Source organism: Micropterus salmoides, unplaced genomic scaffold (genome assembly GCF_014851395.1).
Source record: "Micropterus salmoides isolate LMB-PRFRI ecotype aquatic unplaced genomic scaffold, ASM1485139v1 Ms_hic_scaffold_18, whole genome shotgun sequence".
NCBI classification, from domain to species: domain Eukaryota; kingdom Metazoa; phylum Chordata; class Actinopteri; order Centrarchiformes; family Centrarchidae; genus Micropterus; species Micropterus salmoides.
The window spans coordinates 22,087,745-22,113,828 of NW_024040928.1; the positions used below are offsets into that span (position 1 = coordinate 22,087,745).

Below are 26,084 nucleotides of genomic sequence, written 5' to 3' on the forward strand. Positions count from 1 at the left end.
TTTCTTCCCTGCAAAACCAGCACTTGTGGACGAACGTAACGAGGTGAAGTAGGTTTCAAGTTGGATACAGTGCAGAGCCCTAATAGAAATATATTTACAACATAAACCAAGATAAAACATTGTTGATTGCCAAACACATTTTTACATTCTGAGGATGCCTTTATTTTGTAAATGGTGTCTATTCTGTTTTACATTTGAAACTCATCAAGATATCTTGGCTTAATTTTTTACAGTGGGGGGAAGTGGAGACACGTCGTCCATCAATACAGTCTATGGCTGTTGCAGTGCTCAGATCATACCTACCATACATTCGCTCTTTAGGCAACTTGACACCATTTACAGGAATTGCATTGGATTTCGATTCCAGTAAGTTAAGGAGCAGCATTGCTGTGCAGCAGCGTATGGACAGAACTGTTGGCTGCAGACTGCTGTTAGGCAGATGAACTCCGTTAGGCTTACCTGCACGGGGAAATGAGCAAACTCTTACAATTTGTTGTGAATGAGAGAGATGCTATTTTGTCCAGATTTCATCTGACTTGTTTCGTTTTTCTTTTCCCTCCAGCGGACATACACGTTGATTGTAGAGGCCTGGGACTGGGACAATGGCACACGCAACAGTAAGTCAAAACTTAAAACACACACACACCCCTCAATGCCATGACCTCCATAAACTGTTACTGAGGGCAGCATGGGGTTTGTTTGGTTTGTTTGTTTTTTGTTTAATATGATGGTATAAGAGAGAATAGACCAGGTGTGGGTTTGGAACTGTTGGTCAGACATCAGCTTGGTCTTTGTAAAACTCTGAGGACGTTTATTTTCTCACATTTCATGGTCCAAGCAATAAATCCAGACAAAAATCTGCAGATTAATTAAAACATAATATACACAAGATAATAAATGTTAGCTATAACCCTAGTTCAAATATTAAGCTGAAGTTAAAGTAAACATCATCAGTGTATGAGCCTTCCTGCTCACATCTTTTTAAATCAGTTAATGTGTTCACGTTTCAAGTTGTAAAAAAACTTTATTGCAGTTGCTTTAACACTACAGGTAGCAGTTTAAGAGCATGTTGTACTGTACATTATAGCCCCCCAAGACGCTTCATATAGAAATACAGGCCTTGCTTCTTCTCAGTTATGTTGGCTCCGGCAGTCAGGTCTGACCAGCTGTATCCTGTTTTCCTTTGGTTATGTCCGCTGGGTGGACTCCTGTACAACCCCTTTTTCCCGTCTAAGCAGTAGCTCAGTCTGGGAGGAAGAGGGTCCATTGAGGACTGTACTGTCTGTATGTGTGGATGTAGCTTTGATCTGTCGAGGGGGGGGGGGCCTTTTTCATGAGTCTCTATTACATTTTTGTGCATGGAAGCATGAAAATGAATGCATTTATTTGCTGGACCAGTCTGTCCTCTCCATTCCAAAATTGCTTCTTATTTATATGAGGTCATTACATCCTGTTTTGTCCATAACATCAAACACACTTCCACTCACGAATGCAGACAATGGGGAAGAAATAGATTTTGACATCATAGCACTTTGATTAGACGGTTGCATGCCTTGTGTAGTCTGTGTTTTCTGCATGTGGGCCTCCAGTAATTGTGGACATTTACAGTAATTAGTTCTGATGTTTCTGGTGGATGTAAGGCCTAAATGTTGTTTGAGAAAGCGTTCAATTGATTTTCTGCCAGCTAATCGCACTTATGTCTCAGCCAAGTTGCTTCTAAATAGATGCCTTTGGAGTGTAAGGATACAAGATATAAGAAACACATTTTCAGCACTTCTAAATTCATTCATTTCACTGAGATTAGAGCAAGGAAAATGTTCCCTGTTTTCAATTTATGCCAAAGTGTAAAAGAAAATTTATAAAACTGATGAAACAGAAGCTCAGGCAGATTTGATTCATCTGTGTTGGATGCAGTTTGAAAGCTGCAGTGAGGCTGCCGTTAGGTCACAGACATCAGCTGACTTCAACCTTAATGTCATGGGTTCAAGAAACACAAACGTCTGGAACAAATGCCCCTTTCAACCTCTGTGGAAGATCACAAGGGAGTCTGGCAAATCTCTGTAAGGTCGCAGTGAGTAGCAGTAGTTATTGTAGCCTTTGCCTGGTAGGTGGGCCGGGCAGGTCACACTCCTTATGTGTTTTAAATTTTAAACACAATGTGTCATGGCACAGGCATCTCTCTACAAACATTGCATTTATAGAAATCAGAGGATGTTGTTGTTTTTTTTTCCCCACAGTTCAAGACAAATGACGTATGTTAGAGCCGCCGTATATAAAACCAGAACTCTAACCAAAAAATAATTGTTTTGGTTGATAAATTATTTTAGCATATATTTCATATACCTACAATACTTTAACACAGATGTAACTTGTGTTGAGTTTGTCTTCCACTCATGAAGTGTCATGGTTTAACACAATTTATCCATAACCCTAAAATGTCTCACTTCATCTTGGTTTCCTGAACTCACATCCGGTCAACTTGCGTCACGTACCTGAACAGCATTTTGCCTCACACAGCGAACACGTTATCATGTTCAGTAAATGAAAATGTGAATTGTATTTTCCACAAAACAATTTAACATTTCATGCTTTGGCTCTATCAGCCTGTTGTGCAATATCATAACCACAGACTAGAGCTTGGAACTGTCATCTAGTAATCACTATCAGGCATGCTACCATCAGATCCACTGGTTCATTAGGGCACATATTGATCTCATTAAGCGGATCTGGTATTGACATGACTGATTCACATAAAATACAGTTTCTTCATCAATGTGTCATTATAAAATTAAGTATTTCTGCTACAAGTTGCACATCGTTCACTCACGATGGGCTGTTGAGTTTTTTGTGCCACAGCCATCTCTACTAAAGTAAGTACCAACTATTTCGTTAGTGAATAAATTGGAAAAAAAGTCCAGCTTCTTAAGTGTGAACACGGAACGGAAAATTTAGGGAAAAGACACCACAGGTCTCGGATTGGGAATCTGTATTGGCAGGTACTAAGAATCGGTATCACAATATTTCAGAGGAAAAAGTCAGGTGGGCACCAAGCTATAGGATTTCATGTTTCTGCTTTTTAGGGTGTTACTGGGTGCAGTAGTGGTAGTATGTAGTATGAAATACTATTTAGTGATAGTGCTGCCAGTGGATTGAGTGAGACGCTTAAATGTGACTTGATGCAATGCTGTAGGTTTTTCCCCTTTGTTGTTGTCTGCAGAGCCGTGTGTTGTGGCATTTTATACTTCCCAGCAGTCACATTATTAACAGGCATGGCATTTTATTTCATAGTTATGCAGACGGCAACCTCACTGATGTGGTTTTTACTTAACTATCCAGTAGCACTGAATGCTATCCACCAATTTCCTCCAGTCAAACAGGGATCTGCGTGCTCAGATCCGGTCACATCTCAATGTTTTAAGTATGTCAAGCCTATTTAAAAAAAAAAAAGTTAATGTGCTTTTTGATTCTGACCTTAATTTAGGAAAGGTTAGAACCATGTTACGGGAGGTGGCTTCTATATTGGAACAAACATGTTGACGGTAAAGTGAACATCCAACTAAAGACATGGGACTTATCCTGAATGATTAGTCCTAAACTGCAGGGCAGAAGGTGTAAGTGGGCATGGAGCTGGATCTCATGGCCCTCTAGGCAGCCATTCTTGGAATGGTTATTAATTATGTTTTATGGACATCACCGTTGGCTGGAATGGTCCATTTTTAAAATTCATTTGATTCTTTCTTTGATTCTGTCGCTGTTATCTTTCTGGTAATTTCAGGGTTGTGTGGTTAAATTGGTAAATCGGTAGGAATAATTTAAATTAAGGAAAGTTAATAATAATAAATCCTGCAATAAATCTTTGAGGGAACCCTTTGTGCACAAAAACAGACATGTGCAGAAACAATACATGACAGTAGGAATCGGTAAGATGCTGGAACTTTGCCTGAGTCAGCACCATCCTCATGTCTCGTCCTACGTAAGAGCCTGCCGGTGTGTTGGTCTGTCAGCAAGATTCCTCTCCTCCAGCGTCATGTCCTCCAGTGTGCCCCTCTTCCCTTCCCCCTGTGTCCTCAGGAAAGGCAGCCGGCTGTTTTCCTTGTGTTTATCGAGCAGGAAGTGGAGTGGACTGGGTGGCCGGGCTCAGTGTTTAGACACTGAGGTAGCAGAGCCCGGCTTGGACCCGGATTCCATTGTTCTCTATCTGGCAACTGCCGGGGGTTATTTCTGTTATTGTTGCTTAATTCTGTCTGACATTGTGTCAGTCCCCAGCAGAGGAAGGGGTGGGTGGGTGGGTGTGTGTGTGTGGGTGGGTGTGTGTGTGTGTGTGGGTGGGTGTGTGTGTGTGTGTGTGTGTGTGTGTGTGTGTTCCTGCTTGCTCACTTCAAAATGTCTATGGTGCATTGCAGCAATGGAGGAAAGGAAATCACAGACCCCCTATTTCCATAGAGATTGTTTGCCAGCTTCGATCCCACTGTGATAAAGATTGCTTTCTTTCTGGAAGCTAGCGCTGCAGCGACCAATGTTTAGTGTGCTGGAGGCTAAATGGCAACCACCTGAGCTCAGGGAAAGTGGTGATGTGTGCTGCTATCAGAAGAAAATGGATCAATTGGCAGACAATAAATTTCAATTGCATACTTAAAATTCAGTGGTATCCCCCCCCATTATTTTGAAAGTCCGTTGCTCACTGGCTCTGAATACACATAGGCCTACAGTCAAACCATGGGTCACAGTAGGGGATATTTTAAATGGGGTTATGTACTTTGTTCTGTTGTCAAATCAGAACAAAATATTCACAACTTGACGCGACTGATTTGTCTTCATCTGCTTTTTGTTTTTAAGCTGAGGAGGAGGAGCTGCTGATCGAACGCAGCATTCGCACCGGTATGATCAACCCCGGTGACCCCTGGCAGACCATCCTGCACGACGGACCGGTGGCTCGCCTCATCTATCGCATCAGAGTGCGGTGTAATGAGAACTACTATGGCAACAAGTGCAATAAGCTGTGTGTTCCTCGTGATGACTACTTTGGCCACTATCGATGCGAGCCTTCAGGAGCCCAGGTGTGCTTGGATGGCTGGATGGGCCCAGACTGCAGGACAGGTGAGCTGGCAAGGTCTCTGCAGATGTCCTGGACTTGCCAATAGTATTTGCAAAAGTTCATGAAGACCATTTGATATTTTTCATTAGAAGAAATTAGACAAATAGCTAAACAAAAATTTTTTTTTAAAATTATTATTTTTCTAATCCTCATTAGTCGCAGCCCTATTTTTCAACTCTATAGTGTCCAAAGTGCTCAGATTATTTGCTATACCTATAAAGGTATGTTGCTAAAAGCTTAAATATGACATGTAATCTGATGCACTGCACTTTTTTGACTGTCACATCAGGTTTCTCTATGTATTGCATCACTACTAAAAGTATTGACATTAACTTCAGTGCACAACAGCGCAATTAAAAAGTAACATAACTAATTTTCAAGAAAATCCAAAGTCATTGTGGAAGTCCCATTTAAAAGGCATGGTGGAAATGCTAATGTCAAAATGTAGTGGCGTTCAGGTCGTGCTTGTGGGTGGTGTTAGGGAGAGTGGGGGGCCTCAATAAATCACCCAACTTTAGAAGACGAAAGGTGAAAAGAGGAGGGGAGAGAAGTGGGGCTGGGTTGTTTTTAAGAGGTGGGGGGTTAGTGTTGTACATGCAGGCTATAAAATTGTCCCCTCCTCGCCCACCAACCCAGGTCAGGGTGCCATGAATTCTAACATCTTATTGCACTTGTTAGAAAGACAGCTAACAAATGAGCTTCTCCTCCTCCCACCTTTCCATTTCGTTGCCAGACTTCTTACCCCCCCCACTACTCTCTGGTCCATCTTCCTTAAAGAATAGTATGTTTTCATCTGAATAAATGATACATGTCTCCCAATGTAATTTATATATGACCTTTTAAATTGTCTCTCTCTCTCTCTCTCTTTTTCTTTATTTTTTTATTTTTCTCAGCGATCTGCAAGCAAGGCTGCAACCTGTTGCATGGCGGCTGCTCAGTCCCTGGAGGATGCACGTAAGATTAGCAGGAATATCAGTCTATTATCTATATTAATATTACAGGTCCTGCTGTTTTGTGTTTAGATCAGTCATATTGTAAATGCAGTTTGATTTATTGAGTTGGTCTATTGCCAAAAAAATGTCTTCCAGTATCTTCAGCCAAGTGCAGTTTCCCTTGATTTAACCTGGACAACTGCAAGTAGCGTTAGACTTATTCAAAATTAGACCAATTGTTAAGCTAAATATATAAAAGGCAACAGAATGATGCATTTGCGATGCCAAACGGAGGCACCTTCACTTGTTGTAGACTGTTTTTTGTTTTGTTTTTTCCCTTCCCTTGTGGATATCACTCCTCCGTGGTTCAGAAGAAAAGGGCACGCCTGCCTTCTTGTATTTTAAGACACCTGAAAACCTCCACAGAATACCAAGCATCTCATCAGCTCTCCATGGCTCGGACCGAAGAAAAGGAGTTGTTGAAGTGTGAATTTGACCACTGTAAACGTGCTAGGAATTGTCATATCCCCTCCCCATCCGCATTGCAGTCCTCCTTGAAGGGCAGGGGGCACGAAAGGAAATGAATATCCCTCTGTGCTTATGTACATTTCCCAAAGTGGAAATGGCAGTTAGATAAAGTGATGTAGAATAGCCCCATAGGTCCAAGTTTCCAGGATGTGGTACATCCCCTCGTCATTTGTAAACCGTCCTCCCACCTGCCTGGATTGGAAAGAGACACTTGCCTCCCTTTATTAGGAAGAAGGGTTTTGGCTCTGAGCCGAGGAACAACAAGGGATGATCAGTTTTAGGAAACTGCTGCGCATTCTTTTGTGTCTGCGTTGATCAGTAGGCTGCATCCTTATTCCTGTTAGCAGACAGCCAACACGGGGAAGCACCCTATTCTTAGGAAATGTCAAGTTCCAGTCAACAGGAAGTGACATGAATTGAAGAGCAGCGGTAGAGAACCTTCCTGCAGTGGCATGAATTTAATGAAGCCTTAGGACATAGAAACCTGGCGTCAAATCCCTTACCATCTCCTTTCATTCCCTTTTATTTCATCACATTTTTATGGGCTTTGGCCCGTTTGCCACAGGCTTTTGAGAAACACAAAAGCTGGTACATGCCTGTGTTACGCTGCTGCAGTGAGGCTTTTTATTAGCAGGCATTGGGCTTGTTCTAACATATTTGTCAAAAAGCTTGTCCCAAGAATCCCTCTTAACATTTTTCAAACTTTGACATTCCAAGATGTTGGAATCCAACTCAGAAGAAACATCACGCCTACACTCAATACAAGGGGCTGATGAGTAATCATGATACCAATATGGCCAAGAAAGAAAGCATGGAATACATCTTTGATACCCTCAGTCTCCTTGCCAAAGGACTGTTAGTGTTATTGCTACGTTGCTGTCAGACCCTCAAAGCTGATCATATATAGTGGAAAAAGCATGCCAAGTATTCCCCGATGCCCTTCTACCCCCCACCCAGCTTGAGAATGGCAGAGATTTCCAAAGACCCTGTCTCTCAGAGAGACAGCGGTGCCGTCTGCAGGAGACTCAAAATAACAGTCAATTGACAAGACAGCTGGCTCGACGACACCACACGCTGTCATGAAGCTGAAGGCGTGTGCACATATACGCTGTATTCACATATACGCTGTATACACACAGTTGTCTCCAGCCACCCGCTCTCAGAACCACCGTGCCACCCTTGTAGTCCTCAGCCCCAGACTCTAACCCGAGTACGGGAGCCGCTGGAAGTATTCTTAACCCCTCCTGGTCTGGAATGTCCATGACCCTTCACTAAGATTAGTTGGCTGGAGGCCGTGGGATAGGTTGACACAAGAGCAGATACAGTATTAGTTGTTTCTAGTTGTGGGCAAGTTGCATCCGAGGGCTCGCTTCATCCCCTAGACTCTCTCTTTGTCCCATTTGCATCTATAGCAAGATAGCCTAATAGATATCTTCAGAAAGACCCTCCCACAAACGTGAGGATAAACATTGTTTCCTATTTATAATTATGCCATAAAACAACTTAAGTGATTGGTTTGGTTTTTAGAAACTTAGCTTTTTGTGGCAGCTTCTCAGTCATTTAGACCTTTAATACGGGATCTGCTCTCAGATAAACAAACTTACTGCATAGTCAGACACTACTTTATGTACTACTGATAAACCTTTTTTTATTACCAGGTTCTCTTTATTTCACAAGTAGAGGGATAAGATGAGGGGAATGATTTATGCTCATGCTTTGACTTTGACAGGTGTAGCTATGGGTGGCAGGGCCAATTCTGTGATGAATGTGTGCTTTATCCCGGATGTGTCCATGGGACCTGCAACAACCCCTGGCAGTGCAACTGCGAGAGGAACTGGGGTGGCCTGCTGTGTGATAAAGGTATGGAATTTTTTGTTTGTTTTTATTTCATTTCCTCAAGCTACAGTTGCCTGTATTGATGATTAACAAGTGAGATGAAACAGAAAGGACTTTTTGAAGAAGCAACATATCACCAAAGTACTGCAATAGTAATGCTGCTCTTTCATTAGCTTTGTTAGCTTGAGAAACCGACACATTGGTCATTCGCTTGCAGCATCGGTATCTGTTGAAAGATGTTGGATTGGGGGTATCTTGAAACTAACCTCCTTAAAGTGCAGGGAAAGCATGTTCAGTTTAAAGTTTTATAATTATATCATGTTGTGTCACTTAAAGGCCTTTCTCAGAGATGATTAGAGCTGAAACAATGTGTCAATCAATGGAATAGTTGATCGATAGAACATTTATCTGCAAGTATTTTGATAAATTCATTGTCATTTTTCAACAATAATGCCAAATATTTCCTGGTTGCAGCTTCGCAGTGGTGAGGCTTTGCTGCTTTTCTTTTTGTTAAGTGATGGTAAACTGCCTCTCTTTCGGTTCAGGGCTGTTGTTCCGGCAAAAGCAATTTAACAAAGTCAACTTAGGCTTTAAGAATTGTTTTGACATTTTATAGATCAAAAATTAAATCAGTTTCAAAGTTCTCCAGCTACTTAGTAAGAAGAGAAGGTATATTAAAAGCCTTTATTTAGTTGGTCATAACGGTTAAAACGCCAACTGGCATCATCTTCACAGATTGGAAATGTTAAACTGATACTCTGTGTAGATGCTGTATATAGACAATACACAGGAAATAAACATTATTCATAAATGGAGAATTTATAATTTAATAATCCTATCAATGTGTTCAGTGCAAATGGTTAATAAAACAGCAGCAGCAAAGTGTCGTACCATAGGAATTTGTGTTCACTATAATCGATAATTGTTACCATTTCATAATGCTTTATGTAGTTTCATGTGGTCAGTTATCACAGGAATTAAGGTACCTTCATTTGAGGTCTGAATTCTTTTTACTCCTCATCCCCTCTGACTGGAGAGCAGCAACTGGATAGTTTTACTGCCTGTGTGATCTGAGCAGACACTCGATCCCCCCGCATCCCTTTGTCACCGAGGGCTCTTTGGGGGATGAAAATGGGTCCTAAGATCCGAAGCGGAGACAGATCCCTGCTCTTTTATTTACCAGCCTTTAGGGTGACCTGGCCTTTAGTGTAGGGATGGTCTGCAGGGATCAAATAGGGTTTAGTTGAATTTATTCTGTACATTGGAGGGGGCGGGGGGACCAATTGAAGAAGAAAAAGGGGGAAAAAATGCTTATAATGCCGAAGAGTATATTTATACAAATATCAAGACAAATGCTACATAGCTAGGAGGCTATAACTGAATCATAAATGCAAGGCTTAGCCACTTACTGACTGCATCCTGTAAATACTATAAAACCTCTATCACAATGCAGTGCAGCAGAGTGGCTGAGAAAACACTCTGTGCTTCCTGTCAAAGCTGACAGCTGGTGCTCTGTAGCAAATGAAGATTCCTACAAGCTTCCTAGGAACTCCCCGCACCAACAGGATAAAATGGTGAAAGCAAAGAGCTTTCTCTCAGGGTCGATCCAATTATCAAGGTTCCCAAGGTTTGTGTGTGTGTATGTGTATAGATATATCTATATCTATCTATCTCATGGGTCAATAAAGATTATTAAGTTACATTAAAACAATGATATGCATTGTTAAGATGATACACCAGGGCATTTGTTTTGAGCGAGAATATAACGTTACTTAAATTAATACACAAAAGAAACATAAATACCGTTTGTCACATTCTATATCACTGTTTGTTTTTTTCAAGCTTGACAGGCATTATTTTAATAATGACATCTTGTTGCGTGCTCTTCTTCTGCAATAATTTAATGGCACCCAACTAATGAGTTTGTGCCACCAGTTGTTTATCTCATGCATCTCCTGAGATTCCCATAAGGGTGGAAATGCACATTCTTTTTCATTTTCTTTTGCTGGTTTCTGGATCTTTTGTTAAAATTTTTAATGGAAACCTGTCTAGCTTCTGCAAATTTACCAGCTCCAACTGTGAATCACCACAACAAGAGACGGTAGAATGTATTTTCAGTACAGCATGGTATCATGGCTTAGTTCACAGCGTCAACAGCATTGACATAACATGTCACACAGTAAATATTTGCATAGTAGGTATGCAGAGAAAGCTGCGTTATGTAGGCTAATTATGCGTCGATACAGGATGCATGCTGTGAGTTAAGAGGCAGAGATCAGTTATTTTTGCAGATGGACATTTGGTCTAAACTTGATGAAATACTAATCACTGAATTAGCCTCTTGGTTTCTCTAAATGTGTGTCTGCCTCCAGATCTGAATTACTGTGGTCGCCACCAGCCATGTGTCAATGGAGGAACCTGCATGAACACAGAACCAGACGAGTACTACTGCGCCTGTCCACAGGGATACTCCGGCAAGACCTGCCAGATAGGTGAGAGAGAACCCACACTAGAACCTGCATTGCTGTCTTTGAAAGTGGACATTCACTGTTGGGTGTTAACTATTTTTGTTTAATCAAGATGGGCCTTATCTCGTGGACTGTGTGTATGTATTCGATTAATCATTTGTCATTTATTAAGCAACAATTCCAAACACTTGCTGGTCCCATCTTCTCAAATATATATTTGTATTCTTTGTCAAATATACTTGTAAACAGAATATATTTGGGTTTCGGACTGTTGGTTGAATAAAACAAGAAATTTGAAGAAGTCTTGGGCTTTGAGAAATGTTTAATTGGGAATATAATAGATTAGTCAGATTACAATGATACAATTTCAATGAAAATAAAACTTGATTACAGCCCTAGCAGTGTCTGGAGTACAGATAAAAGGAAACAAATAGTGAGTATGTGTATCTGATATGAAAACATTGAATGTAGCATTGAGTAACAATTTTTTAATTTATTTTTTTTTGACCGCACCTCCCCCTCCCTCAATCAGCTGAGCACGCCTGTGTTTCCAATCCTTGTGCCAGCGGTGGTACATGCCATGAGGTTCCCACAGGATTTGAGTGCCAGTGTCCCCCAGGCTGGGATGGTCCGACCTGTGCTAACAGTGAGTTGCAGCCACTATACAATTCTCTTGTCCTCCTCCTACACCGTCGTCTTATTGATACCCAAAGTCTAAACTAATTTCCAACACTTTATTGAAATGTGGCATGTTGTTGGAAATATGTGGAAAGAGAGTTAAATATTATGTGTGTTTTCTCAGATTTGGATGAGTGTGCCTCCAGTCCATGTGCTCAGGGTGGAACCTGTATCGACCTGGAGGATGGCTTCGAGTGTGTGTGCCCTCCCCAGTGGGAGGGAAAGACCTGCCAGATAGGTGAGATTCAAGTTTTCAATAACTGCACCTATGCACACAACTTTTGACTTTATTTTGCCTATCATCAGAGGTTGTTTAAAAAATAGGATTTCCAATGTTTAGCTCTATTCATTTCTACAGGGCGACGTGTTTCTGCAGCCATATTTCCTGTTTTTTCATTTCCTGATTCAAACAAATGTCCTCTGAGACACAGAAACAATGTTGCTCACTGCTTAGGTTAACTGTGTTTTGGATTCAAATTGGCAACCAGCAACCTGAGCCCCGTGGCCAGAGTACAAGCTGTCAATATCCTGGTCGAGCTGGCAGCTGCACAGCCCTTTTTTTCTCAATGACTTTATGAGCCACTAGTGTGTCTATATCTGGCTGTTTGTTTGTCGCTGTTGGTGGCGTTCGTTTCTATATCGCTCCCGTTCCGACAAGCGGACGTGACCGGCGTGAAGCCAGGAAATGTATTACAGCCGGTAAACAAAGTTCAGTGTGTTTGTGTGTGGGCAGGGGGAGTTGAAGGTAGGAAAGAGATCCCAGGAGTTCAGTTTCATCTTACCAGCTCAGATCTCGGCTTACAGACAGGCAGCCATTGGCCTCCTGTCTTACCTGACGTGTGTGTGTGTGTGTGTGTGTGTGTGTGTGTGTGCGTGTGGAGTTTAGGGTTTCAGAGAGAAGTGTGTGTGTGTGTGAGTGAGCACAGCAGGCCGACCCCCCTTTCCTTTGAATATTTGAGCAGCAGTGCTTTTCTTTGTTGTAACACTTGTGATGTTTGTGGAGGCGGTGAATATTTTTGAGTGAAACAGTTTGCACTCATTTCACCCGCACCGAACAGATGAAAACTGCTCTGTCTGTTGTTTCTCTGAGCCTTTTCTTGATGAGTCCTGTGAAAGTTTATAGAATCCTTTTTATGGTTTGGTTTTGCACATAGGACCACCACCATTTAAAAAAAATGGTAATATAAAAACTTTAAGATAGTCCCTTTCAATCTGATGTAATACTGCGATATACAGCAGGAAATACTATTTACAACATTTTCACTATTCAAATACACAAATCACAAACCAATTGATAAATTTATAGATCTACTAGATTTATTTTAGTGTAACCTGTACATCAATTTGTCATATTCCAGAGAGGCTACATAGATTTGAAACTTGTTTAGTTTTTGACTCCAGTGTGTTCTCAGACATTGGTCTTAATTTTATTCAGCAGTAGCAATGGTGCCAGTTCTGGAATTTTTGGGTCAACTGTGCTTCAAAGGTTTGATTTCTGGTCTCTTTTTCTTTCTCCTTGTCCTTTCCTTGGTTTGTTTCAATTGATGGACTCTACATCCTGCCTTTACAGATGCAAATGAGTGTGCAGGAAAGCCCTGTGTGAACGCTTACTCTTGCAAAAATTTGATTGGCGGATATCACTGTGACTGTTTTCGGGGATGGTCCGGACAAAACTGTGACATGAGTCAGTATTTCTTCTTTAAAAGTCCCTTCTAAATGTCTGTCCTTCCACTGACGTCCTCTTCTTCTGGCTACTTTTTAAACTCCTCCCCACATTTCCTGAACGCACAACGTAGGTGTAGTTTGGCGTCACTCATTTTTCCCACATGTGGTAACCCGTTTCTTTCTCGTCTTGGCAAACTGAAGATCCAGTTCTGCTGTCATGACTGAACTTGCATGCCCAGTTCCTCTCTCTGGATCCAATGCATGCCCAGTTAGAATCTATACAAGGTCTATCTGGCACTTTCTTGGCTTCACTAGTTACTTCTTTTCCAAACTTTGACTTAATCTGTGCACATCCCACATTGTAGATTGCACCTATTAATGGACAATGTGATAAATGGCTTAAGAATTAATTCCTACATGGAAAGAATTGAATATAATAATGTATTGTAATAAAAACATAATATTTTGTGTCTTCTTCCTCATCAGACATCAACGGCTGCCATGGTCAGTGCCTGAATGGAGCAACATGCAAGGTAATTATGTTTTTATTTTAATCTATAGCCCACTTCACCCAGCCCTTTTTCACATTGTGCTAGTGCACATACATGGACCAAAATAGCAGGTGTGTTTGGAGACGCCCAAACATGTAGCCAAGACCTGCCGTCTAGCACTAGACGTTGAGCGTGGACTTTTCATTTCTCTGTGTCTTCTTTAGGAGGGCCAGAGGGGTTACCACTGCCAGTGTCTTCCAGGATTTGTGGGGACTCACTGTGAAATCCAGAGGAATAAGTGTGATGGCAAACCATGCCAGAACGGCGGGAAATGTCATGCAGTGTTGGACGGCTTTGTGTGTCAGTGCCCATCAGAGTTTGCTGGACAGCTGTGTGAGGTGAGTTTCAGGTTCCACAGGTCACAGCACTGGATTATTGTGGATGCAGTGACAGTTTAAAAGCTGGTGCTGGCTTCTTTTTTTTATAGCCTTTGGACTTTTGTAGTGACCCATTACATGTCGCCCTGTGAGCACCTTTAGACTGGCACTTTATTGGCACTTTATTTACACTTTTTGGCCTAAAAGGACAGAGAAGGAACATGAGGGTTACATATCAGATTTTTTTATCAGAAAAATTGGTCAACCTGACAGATATATAAGGCAAAATTTTCTGCTCTGTTTGTGGGCAATCCATGCAACTTCAATCTACTGTGTGCCAGCAAATAAATTCAAGCGGCAACTGGCAAACATGAAAGTGCCAAAAAATGCAGTTCATTGAATGGCCACTTGAGGCTGTTAATCTCCCTAGACCCCCATGTTAAAATGCCCACCTTTAAAGCTGAAATAAACATGTTTACAGCCTGGCACAAACGGTTTTGGCCTCTATAGCTAATTTCCCCCTTCGTGACAACTGTAAAGGGGGGGGGGGGTTTATACCCTCTCAGGTAGCTAGCTGCTCGGTGGTTCAGCCGCCCACATTGCGTTTCACAACAGCTCTCCAGAAACCTATGGGTCAAGTCCATGTTTTTATACAGTCTATGATCGGATTGGAGAATCTGAAGAAACGTGAATGTTTTTATGTAGCTGCCAATGAGAGGAAATGCTTTGACATCAAGTTAGATACTAAAAAACATCCTGTTAAAGCAAATGGTCATGGAGACGGACAAGAAAATATTATACAGTAGTTGGTACACTGTGCAACAGAGGATGTTCCCTTGAACAGCAACTTCCAAAAAGAGCAAAATTAGTCTGTGTTCTTGCTGCAGCCTTTTATATTTGAAGTGTGTCTTTGAGGCAAATGTAGGTTAGCAGTGAGGAAACCGACACTTCACTGCATCTCTTGGGCCCTGAATGGAGGACATTGCTGGTCAGGAGCCAATCCTATTTTAGCATGTCTACTATAAATATGAGCCTCTCTGAATGAGGTGACGTTGGATTTCTGCCCACATACTATAAAGCTCTGATGCCTGCTATGACACAGTGTACGTTCCTGCCCTGCAGTGCCAAAACTACAACACCTCCAGCATTTTTATTAAAACTACAACACCTCTAAGCATATTTCTATGATTAGTATCTCCTCCCAAATCCATAAAAGTTTGATTGTGTAATGGGGCTTTTGCTCATTTCTCATCTGAATTATATCTTAAGAGGAAATAAGGACAACTTGAATCCCAATGGAAATGCTTAAGAAAAAAGAGCCACATACTCTTACTCTTTTAGTAGGTGACATGCTTGTCTTGATCATGCAGTACAATTTTATGAAAGTCCTTTGTGTCCCACCTACCATGTATTTGGGGAGTCAACCCTAACAAATGTTTGACGCTAGCAGTGTCCATCTATGGATGGTAGGTGGGTCAACCAACTATTGAATGTATTGCTATGAAATTTGGTACAGACATTCATGATCCCCAGATAATGTTTCTCAATGATTTTTGTGATTCCCCTGATTTTCTCTTTAGCGCCACCAGCAGGTTAATTTGTGATTTATGAGTAACATATCTCTGATTTGGCAGAGCATGTTTCTTTGACATGTCAGGGTACTTTTTTTTTTTTTCCAATTTGTCCAATACTTTGGTTCATGACTGAACATCACACTGAGCTCTACTTTTTATTTAGTGCTAATTAGCATGTTTGTATGCTAACACGCTAAAGTAACGATAATGAAAATAAAAATGACATTCTGGCTGTGCAGTTTAATCTGCTGGATGTTTGAGGAGCTTAGAAAAAAAATCTCACTGCTAGGTTTATTTTATAGCTGTTTGATTAAATCACACGATCTTCATCAACAAATGGAGTCTGCCAGGTTGTGAAAAAAATTTAAAATAAGAACATCTGCAATTCCTTGGCACCTTGGCAAAAATGATGTGATATGCTCATAAGCAAATGAAAAGACCTCGTAATGAGATGTCAATTGCTGTTTTCCTAGGTAACAAATGAACTTTGAACCTCCATGTTAAAAGCAGCTTTCAAAGTTGATAAAGGCAAATGGATGTAGATATTGCATGCATAACACTGACTTAAAATGGACCAGAATGACCAGAATTTAGGTACTAGTGATTTTTGGGTAGTGGCATTTAAATATCTTGCAATATTTGTTTTGTAAAAGTCAAGTAACATGTTAAATTATGTGATGTTGCCTTGTGATTTCCCACTACAAATACTCCTCACCTTGTCTGCTACAATGAAAAATGTCTCTTGCTGTGAACAGTGCAAACAGTTACGATAATGTGCAGAAGATTTATAGACACTCTTGCCCTCAGACATGATCCCCTGACCACACACGTGCAAATAGTAAAGAAAAAAAATGTATGTAGCACTGACACTTAGGGTAAAGTAAACGGTGTGTGACCACAGACTTCACCCACCTTCTCTAACTCCCTTGTTCAGCACCTTAAATGGAAAAGGGTTTCAACACAGAGTTTATGCACAGTAGGCTTCTGTTTACATAAACGGAGAGATTTTCACTCAACCTTTGTATTGCAGCATGTAGAAATGGCAAAATATGTCACCATGGTTCTTTCTGTGTCACGGAGGTATGACAGTAATTTATCTTTATAATATTCACTGAGGCTCTGCATGATGTTGAACCAGAGCCAACACTTGCCATCACAATGGGCTATTTTTCTCTTGCCTGCTCAGTTACTCACTCTCTCTTTCTGCCAGGCTGCTGTCCCAGAATAATCTTAAAGATTAAGCAGTGCACAGATGTAAAACAAAAAGCGTGGGTTCCATTGATGAGCTTAGGGAAAGTTTCTGGGGCTTACTTTGCTCGTTTACTTACCTTTGATTTGTTCTGAACAGTGGCAGTGGCTTGAGCCAAGCTAAGCCACTCACTACACAGACTTTAGTTCTTTCTCCATTGCTTCTTTGGTTCACTTGTTTTCATAATCTCCAAAGAACCATTTTAGAGAGGTGGAGACGTTTGGTAAATGGAGTTAGTATGGCAGCAGTAGTCTACAAGTTACAGAAGAAAGCTTGTGGCCAAAGGTCAGTTCAAATTACTTGATTTCCTGGAATCCCTCTCACCTCCCTAAACTATTGTCAACTACCATCTGACAAGGCACTATTCCCCTGTCAGATCCAGAGAAGCTGCTCAAGTTCCAGAGGGCTGTAGTTTTCAGTAAGCACTTATAGAAGAGTGTGTTTTTGCTGGTTATCGCTCAGAATAGGTTTCAGCTACTATCCCTGGATATATAAAGGCAAAAAAATACAATGTCACTGAATAAAGTTTTTATGGTGAACATGTTAGCAAGAAATCACTCATTTGCACATCCATTAGATATGGATCGTCATGTTTCTGCCAACCTAGTCCAATATTTACTCCCATTTAAACTCCGCTTTGGTCTCCATCAATTCCTGAAGGAAATATCTGGCTCTGTAGCGGTTAAATACTCCAGTGAGTTCACCACAAAGTTGTTAACTTTGTCTGCCATTTAGTACTGGACAGGAAGCGTACAGTTTCGTTTTCTGAGATTTTTTTTTGTTCAAAACAGCTGTCTGCTGCTAGAAATTATGCAGAGAGTGATGAGACTGAACCAAAACAATAAATATTGCAGGCCATAAAATTAATCAAAAAAGATAAATTGTCTGAAAGATGCTAAAATGCTCAGTAAACTAATTCTCTGAGGGTTCAACCTTAAACACTGTTAACGTAATACACTGTCAAGTGTCATTTAAACATTTTCTCTTGATTTCCTCAGATCTCAAGCTGGTCCCCCTCAGATGCTTGCGATCCAAACCCTTGTGAGAATGAGGCCAAGTGCCACAGCATGGATCAGGACTTCTACTGCGCATGTCCTGAGGGCTACGAGGGAAAGACGTGTGAACGGCTCAAGGAGAACTGCCAGACCACCCCGTGTCAAGGTGACTGAAGTGGTCTGCAGTGATGAAACTGTATTGAACAAACTCATGTCAGAGAAAAGTAACGAATTTAAACCATTCTCTCTTGTAGTCATTGACAGCTGCACTGTTGCTATAGCGACCAACGACTCAGCTGGAGTGCGGCACATCTCCTCCAATGTCTGTGGTCCACGAGGACGTTGCATCAGCCAGCCAGCGGGCAACTTCACCTGCATGTGTGATCCGGGTTTCAGTGGCATCTACTGTCATGAAAGTACGTAGAGACACTAGTCTTGACAGTTTTTACCTTTTGTTAAACATCATACCCACAACTGAAATTAAACAAAGGGAAACAAAGTTTAGTCAACCTTTTGAAAAAGAGTTTGGGTTTTTTGCCTGCAAAATGCTGAGTTTTTTGAATGATGGAATTTTCTACTTCAAATTCATTGAAAACCTGCATATATTTTTAAATTAACACATATCTTGTCATTTTTCAAAACAATGAAAATTTCTATTTTATTCCCCCTATTTAATGTTTACATGTTATTTCCTTAAATCCTTAATGGATGCTTTATAATACATTACACACACAATTTAGTTTTAACCAGATGTACAGATTTGTATGCATTTTATTAATGCAATAAACAAAAAATTACATTTTACACATACAAAGTATAACACGTCTGTAATCATATCTAATGATATAGAATTGTGGTTGACAGATATATCACTTTCATTAATTTTTACAACTGCATAATGTGTTGCAGGCCTATCTAAGCTTTCCCCCTTACTTTTTCAGATATTAATGACTGCATCAACAACCCCTGTGGAAATGGAGGCACCTGCATCGATGGAGTGAACTCCTTTCAGTGCGTCTGTCCTGATGGCTGGGAGGGTCGACTCTGCGACCTGAGTGAGTTCCTCGCCTCCGACATAATTCAGCTATGCAGTTATTCACTTTTTCAGTCAGTCTATGTAGCATTTTTTTTTTGTTTGTTTTTTAAAGTCCTTGAGTAGTGCGTCTGCTTGCTTTGTTCTACTTTTCTTTGCACTTAATAGAAGACAGTTTGGTAAAGATTGAGACATGTAAATCTTCCTCCTCCCTCAGATGTCAATGAGTGCAGACACAACCCATGCAAGAATGGTGGACGTTGCGTCGACCTGGTGAATGACTTCTACTGCGAGTGTGCCGACAGCTGGAAGGGCAAGACCTGCCATTCCCGTGAGTTATGTCAACTCTGTGTTAATGTGTGTGTTTATGTTCATGGCTTGCTGTGGCCCTGACTCCACCATGCTACACATCTTTATATGTTTTGACAGCTAAAATGTTTACACAATGTCGACCCTGAGCTTATGTTGGAGCTCAAGAATTATCCTATTTTGCTGGTGCTATGAATAGTCATATGAAGATCATGGGTGACCTCGGTGTGTCTTTGTAATCCTGGCCAGGCGAGCGCCAGTGTGACTTAACCACCTGCAGTAATGGAGGCACCTGCCACGACCGCGGGGATGCCTTCCGCTGTGCCTGCCCACCTGGTTGGGGGGGAAACACATGCAACACAGGTGAGGCCTCAGGATGGCGTCTCTCGAGGTTCGAGGGAGGTAATGATTGATGGCGTCGCTTACAGTTTAGCTTTAGGACATGCAGATCATTCTGGGTAGAAAGAAATACAAACAATTTAACTTGTTGAGAGGAGCTGTTTTAGTTTTGCCCTAACCAGTAGTAAACAGACAGTAGTAAATCAATAGCAAGTGACAGATCAGTTGCGCTGACAAGATTTTCCGTACAAAGGCTGTGGTAACGGTTTCTACGAGCCATTAACTTTTTTCATTACGATCAAAGAATTATTATACTGGTTGAAGGGTGGGTATTTTTGACTTACAGCAACCTGTAAAGCTGTGTAAATGCTTTTTGCCATTTTTTTTTGGTCGCTCTTTTTCAAAATGTAGTGAGGTAGCTAGCTGACAGTGTGTGAAGAAGCTCTGATTGATCACCTGTTTCTCCAGCTGACAACAACTGACCTATTTGAACTGCTCAACCTATTTGAATCTGAAATGTGAGCTGTGTTTGGGACCAGCCTAATTAAGGCTAATATATGCTAAAACTGTATTAAAGCTGGAATAATACAAATTATGTATAATAGACTACATATAATTAAGGATATTAAACATATCAAGGTTTGACTATTAAATCAGTTCAGATTAAGAACTTTCCACCGGCATTCTCTGAACCATATATAAAATAAGCAGATGACACTGACTCTGTCATTCTACCTTTTATCTCGATTCATATTGAGAGTACATCAGCCAATTCAGATTACGCCATCAAATTCAGAGTACTTCAGCAACTCTTGACAAGCCTTAGCATTGTGGTTTCACAAGATAACTGATTGAAACAGATTTCCAAGTCCTCAGGCATTATTTAAACCTAATAAAACCTCAAACTCATCTTACCTAAAATTTGGCACAAAGTTGTTTTTGCATGTAAAAACAGTGTCACATTTGATTTATTCTGCAAGTACGCAGTGTAAATGTTTAGGCTAGCCTCTCTGATATTTGGCTGATGCTTTCTCTCTTTCCACAGCCAAGAACAGCACATGCGCCTCCAGTCCTTGTTCCAACGGTGGAACCTGTGTGGGAGGAGGAGATACTTTTACCTGCATCTGCAAAGAGGGCTGGGAAGGCCCTACCTGTGGCCTAAGTTAGTTTCACTATGTAGCTTTAAACCCTCTCATTGTTACTTTCTTAACATTCAACTAGTATCTTATGACCTACATAAAATTATTAATATGTGACTGTGTATTGTTTTTTGTTTTCAACATTTTATGAAATGACATGGAGATATAAGATATTTTAAATGTTAAAATCAATGCTTTTATCACAGGTAATACAGACAGGTTCGTTTTATCCAAGATATCAATTTATTACAGTACAGCTGACTTCTCTGTAATGGAACAATATCAGTAGTATGTAAGTTAGAAAAAGACCACTCTTATTCAGAACTGACCAGCTCACATTAGATTTGATATTTCAACATTCATTTGCCAGTTCATGAGTTTGGCTAGTTGTAATAAAAGATGAATGTGTTAAGTTTCTTTACAACATTGCTTGAATATATTAACAACATATACTATAAAGACTATCTATCTATATATAAAGATGTCCCAGAATATGTGTTGTTAATGTAAGTTCAACAGTTATTTTTTCGACGACTTGAAGAAATGCAGAAAGGGTCCAAAGCTGCTGATGTAAATCATTTATCTTAAATATTATCTGTAAATGTTATGAAAGGAATAAGGGGAAGAAATGAGATGAAGTGTTGTGTTGCAATGTAACAACTCAACACTAAATATCTTTCTTTCTTTTGTCTTTAACAGATATAAACGACTGCAACCCTCATCCATGGTATGTACCGTTTCCTGCCTCACACACTCCTGTGGAGTAGCCAAACCTTTTATCCATGTCCCCATGGCTCCCTCATCTCCACACTTCACACAGACCTTGCAAGCAGGAGGGGTGAAGGGCCGCTAAAAGCAGTGGAAGTTGTCCTTAAATCAAGCCTCAAAGGGGCATCTCTCAGAGGTGGGGGCTTGGATTTTGAATAGGACAGAGAGAGGTTTTTGGGGCAGGGGGGACGAGAGTCCCACCTACCCTATGGTGAATGCAGGTGGGGGGTGGAGTGGCTGGGGGAGGGCATACATGTCCATTCTTCCCATGCGACCTGGGGGGGAACTGGGCTTTGAGGAGGAATGGAAGAGTGGCATGATGAGAGGAGGGGAGGGGAGGGACTGGACACGGCAATTAGCATCTGAAAGGTGGAGGCTGTATTGATGAGTTGAATTGAGCCTTGCCCCCCCCCCCCCCACACACACACAAACGATGTGCTTTGTTGCAGCTGGAAAGGATGTGGCTCTTGTACAGCCTCATCTGATCGTTTTTTTATTTCTTTCCTCAGTTACAATGGCGGTATCTGTGTGGATGGAGTCAACTGGTTTCGGTGCGAGTGCGCTCCCGGTTTCGCCGGACCAGACTGCCGAATCAGTGAGTTATGGCATGAGGTTACTTAATAACATAACACACGCTTTTTGGTGCAGAGCAAATATGCAAAGGAGGAGATGGACACATTGGCACCTAAATGTAAGACCGGGACACCACCCTCTCCCTTCTTCTCAGTCCTTTAACGCCTCAGGGGTCAGAGGTCGTCCCTCCTCCATACTCACACAGTCACACAAACACACACGGAAGACAAATTACCCAGTGACCCTGAAATTCTTCTTCTCCGCTCTTTTGTTTCGGCCGGATAGCATTCACCTTTTCTGTCAGGCTTGAATTTGACAATTCTCATCCAGACTGTGTTAATGGGGAATCTGGATGACAATGGTCGGGGTTCTCAGAGATTTTGGTGGGAAGGCCCAAGTGATACGTGTTGTTGAAAGAGCTGCTTGAATAGTAGATGGGTTGTTAGTTCAATGTGAAATGTGTGATTTAACCATACAGTACCTGGGTTTTATCCAGTAATTGGCTTTGTGGTTTTATTTTGGTCTTGAAGGTAAATCTGAGGGGTCATGAGATTATTGACATAGTTGGCAATATGACGAAAAAACATTACTGCCATTCAACATTTTGACTTTTCATAAACTTGTAGAGTTTAAGCTTTTCAGGACTTTGGACGAATAATCAAATGAAGCAATTTGAGAATCAAAAATCAGTTGCCCATAGCTGATATTATGCAACCAGTGACAGGGGATCACAAGAAGACATTAACACCCAACTTTGGTGACATGCAAATTCACACAGTTGACCAATAGGCTGCAATCTTCCATCACTTCAGGACCTGTACACCTCCAGGACTCTGAGGCGTGCAGGAAAGATTGCAGCTGACTCCTCCCACCCCGGACACAAACTGTTTCAGACTCTCCCCTCTTGCAAGAGGCTGCAGTCAATCAGGACCAAAACCTCTTGCAGCTAGCCTCATTAACAAGGCCTGGACCCCCCCACTGACACTCACACCCCTTTTCAAATAATCCAAATGTCTCTGCACGTGTAAATATTATTTCATTTCATATCATGCACAAACCTGGCACATTGCACATATTTATTGTTAATTGTTAATCGTTGTTGTTCTATATTTTTATATGTACACAATATTCTCTTCCATTGCAAGACGTCTGCAGAACACGAACCAGAGTAATGCACATATCTGACATATTGTGTTTTTATTCTCTGCAAATAGTTATTATTTTTTCTTGGTATTTATTCTTTCTTTTATTATTCTTATATAACTTGGATTTGTTTATTCCATATTTACATACTTCCTTCTACTTTTAACCTCCTCTGTCAGAATATAGACTCCACAAACGTTGATTGTACAAAAATTTTGTTTGCATAAACTCTGTAAACTTGCACTCCCACTGGCGACCAAGCTAACTATGAGTACAAGTAAACAGGCCAGTACTGAAAATAAAGAAAGAGGCCAAGAGAGTTATTGTGACTGAGTAGCATTTTCCACATGTTAATGATTTTCTTGCCAGCGACCGCCTCTGAGCCTATGAGTAGTTCCTACAGCACCAAACTACTGGAATCACATATTTTATGAACACAAATTCTGATGTCCTCTAAAGGGTCATAAGCTAAAAAAGTGTTGGGATCCAGGGCCAAGTGTCCGACTTAAATGTGATGCTCTTCCCTTCGCAGACATAAACGAGTGCCAGTCTTCACCCTGTGCCTACGGTGCCACCTGTGTGGATGAGATCAACGGTTTCCGCTGCATCTGTCCACGTGGTAGAACAGGAGCCCGATGCCAAGAGTGTAAATACATCTCTATTCTCTGCCATGCTTATTCAAGTCACTCATTAATTCACTCCCATCTTGTGGTTTATATAGTCAAAGTTTGTACTACATTAATTCATCCGCTAATGTAGTAACTCATTACTGCAGATTTCCTGCTACAGAAATTGAACATGTCTGTTTCTGTCTGTATGTAGTCAAAGGTATTGGGAAGACTTGCCACTATGCTGGACTGCAGTTTCCCCACAGCAGCCGCTGGGAGGAAGAGTGCAACAGCTGCCGTTGCATCAACGGCAAAGTGGACTGTACAAAGGTAACACGGCCCATTTTAAGAAGTGCCAGCAAATATCTGCTACTCCTCACTGACAAACAAACACTCTGAGCAAGTAAAAACAACAACCAGTAGCAGTGCTCAGACAGAGGACCTCTCTACGAACAAACAAATACACAAACTGCCTGAGTTGTGATAAATAGTCTAAAAGGTTGCTTAGATTAGCTGATGGTGCTGTAGTATATGTTCGTTCCCATTTTAATGGTGCATGTTTTATAATAAGACATTACAGGTGTAAAAAGAAGTGGAAAAGTAACATTTTCAATCACGTCAACTAAGACGTCACCTTTATAGACAAAACGATCAAACACTACCTTGAGAAAATAGTCAAAGATTCATTGATAATGAAAATTTTATTTGCCAAATTAGATGATAGCTAACAGTTGCTGGCAGCCATAAAAAGGCGACTTGCAGGTTGTAATACCAGTATAAATATTTTGTGGGATTACATGTAAGTGAATAATTTTGAACCTGTGACAACAGGTGCTGTGTGGTCGTCGTCCCTGCCGGCTCCTGTCATCAGGCCAGGACCAGAGACAGCAGTCCTGCCCGGCTGGACAAGAGTGTCTGGAGCACAGCTACCTCACGTGCTTCTCCCCCCCATGCCAGCAGTGGGGGGTTTGTTCCATGGCTGGACACTCACCTCCACAAGCAACCACCAAGTGCCAGCCAAACAGCGGACATTTGGACAACAGCTGTGGCCGCATAACACTCATTTTCAGCAGAGACAAAGTACCAAAAGTGAGTCATCTCTTCACGTATCATTTTTGTTGTAGTCGAGTAGTACAGAACACATTTTCAAGTAGTGTTTATTTTGTATTGTTGCTGATCAGTAAGTGTGTGCATATATGCAGGGCACAACAGTGGAGAACATCTGCTATGAGCTGAGGTATCTTCCTGACACCCGAAGCTTGGCAAAAGACCACGCCCTTCTCCTGCTGTGTGACCTCTCTCACTCGAATCAGGACGCTATAGAGGTGGCTATAGTAAGTGAATGATCCAAACTTTGTTTCTCACAAATAAGTTTGTACTTTGTCCTATTCTTGCCTTGTTACAGTGTCCACCATGCCCTTACTGTGTACAGTATAATTAAAATGGCCCCATTTTGTCTGAGAAACACAGTGTCAGAGGTCATTAATTCTTATACCCAATTTGGCAAAAGTAAAATATTTTGTCATTAAAGGATAAACAATCCAAAGTGAAATTAAAGACATAGCTGGACATTAAGAAATACACGTTTGTTGAGTTATGAGAGGATTGATCTCTCATCTCACACAAGTATGGAGCTGGAGTCAGGAGGCAATTAGCTTATTTTAGCACAAAGACTGGAAGTTATCTTGTTTGTATAATCTGTACAAAAACAGATATGGGAAAATTACAAATTGTGGTTTTATGGTAAATGACATGTTGGTAAACAAGAAGTGCCTGGCCGCTGTTCCATCGCCTTCCAGCTCTAGCATACAAAATGTACAGACCTGAGAGTGGTATGTTTCTGCAGCAAAAAGTGTAGCATATTTCACAAATAATTAAACAATTTCTTTAATCAACGTATTTATTAGTGTCTAGTGTCTGCCTCCTTGTCTTGTTTTGGGTGGCTATTTTGTCTATTTAGACTGAAGGCACGACCTCAGCATAAACATGGCAGCTAAAGTAACACACTGGGGTGAATAAAATGTAAATTGTTCAGATGTTGTGACACAACTTAATGCTTGTTGCCTGTAATCTGGTTTGGCTCTCAGTCTTTCCAGCCAGAGGATCTACCAGACCACAGTCTAATCCAGGAGGCAGCCAGTGCCATAGTGGGCACCTTGTCCAAGCGGCACAACAGCACCAACATGCTGGCAGTCATTGAGGTCAAAGTGGAAACACAGGTCATGCCCCCCTCAGTGGGTAAGTATTAATTAACAAAGGTGTCTCACAGGGGTTTGTTAAGAGC

The 26,084-nt window shown here is 41.2% G+C and overlaps 1 protein-coding gene across 3 annotated transcripts in view; it reads left to right on the top strand.

Annotated features, from left to right (window-relative positions):
• The window catches only part of jag2b (jagged canonical Notch ligand 2b), a 51,330-nt gene that overhangs the window by 22,272 nt on the left and 2,974 nt on the right, over positions 1–26,084 (top strand). Inside the window, exons 3-25 of one of the 3 annotated variants that reach the window (XM_038726919.1) lie at positions 563–617; positions 4,837–5,097; positions 5,989–6,049; positions 8,285–8,415; positions 10,764–10,883; positions 11,392–11,505; positions 11,662–11,775; positions 13,108–13,221; positions 13,689–13,735; positions 13,918–14,091; positions 17,892–18,054; positions 18,143–18,304; positions 18,830–18,943; positions 19,139–19,252; positions 19,480–19,593; positions 20,615–20,731; positions 21,408–21,435; positions 21,986–22,071; positions 23,725–23,838; positions 24,015–24,130; positions 24,632–24,889; positions 25,003–25,134; positions 25,888–26,038. In XM_038726919.1, the coding sequence (XP_038582847.1) occupies positions 563–617; positions 4,837–5,097; positions 5,989–6,049; positions 8,285–8,415; positions 10,764–10,883; positions 11,392–11,505; positions 11,662–11,775; positions 13,108–13,221; positions 13,689–13,735; positions 13,918–14,091; positions 17,892–18,054; positions 18,143–18,304; positions 18,830–18,943; positions 19,139–19,252; positions 19,480–19,593; positions 20,615–20,731; positions 21,408–21,435; positions 21,986–22,071; positions 23,725–23,838; positions 24,015–24,130; positions 24,632–24,889; positions 25,003–25,134; positions 25,888–26,038 (2,860 nt within the window). The remainder of the gene's footprint in view (positions 1–562; positions 618–4,836; positions 5,098–5,988; positions 6,050–8,284; positions 8,416–10,763; positions 10,884–11,391; positions 11,506–11,661; positions 11,776–13,107; positions 13,222–13,688; positions 13,736–13,917; positions 14,092–17,891; positions 18,055–18,142; positions 18,305–18,829; positions 18,944–19,138; positions 19,253–19,479; positions 19,594–20,614; positions 20,732–21,407; positions 21,436–21,985; positions 22,072–23,724; positions 23,839–24,014; positions 24,131–24,631; positions 24,890–25,002; positions 25,135–25,887; positions 26,039–26,084) is intronic. The other 2 variants (XM_038726920.1, XM_038726921.1) reach the window with 2 other exon arrangements.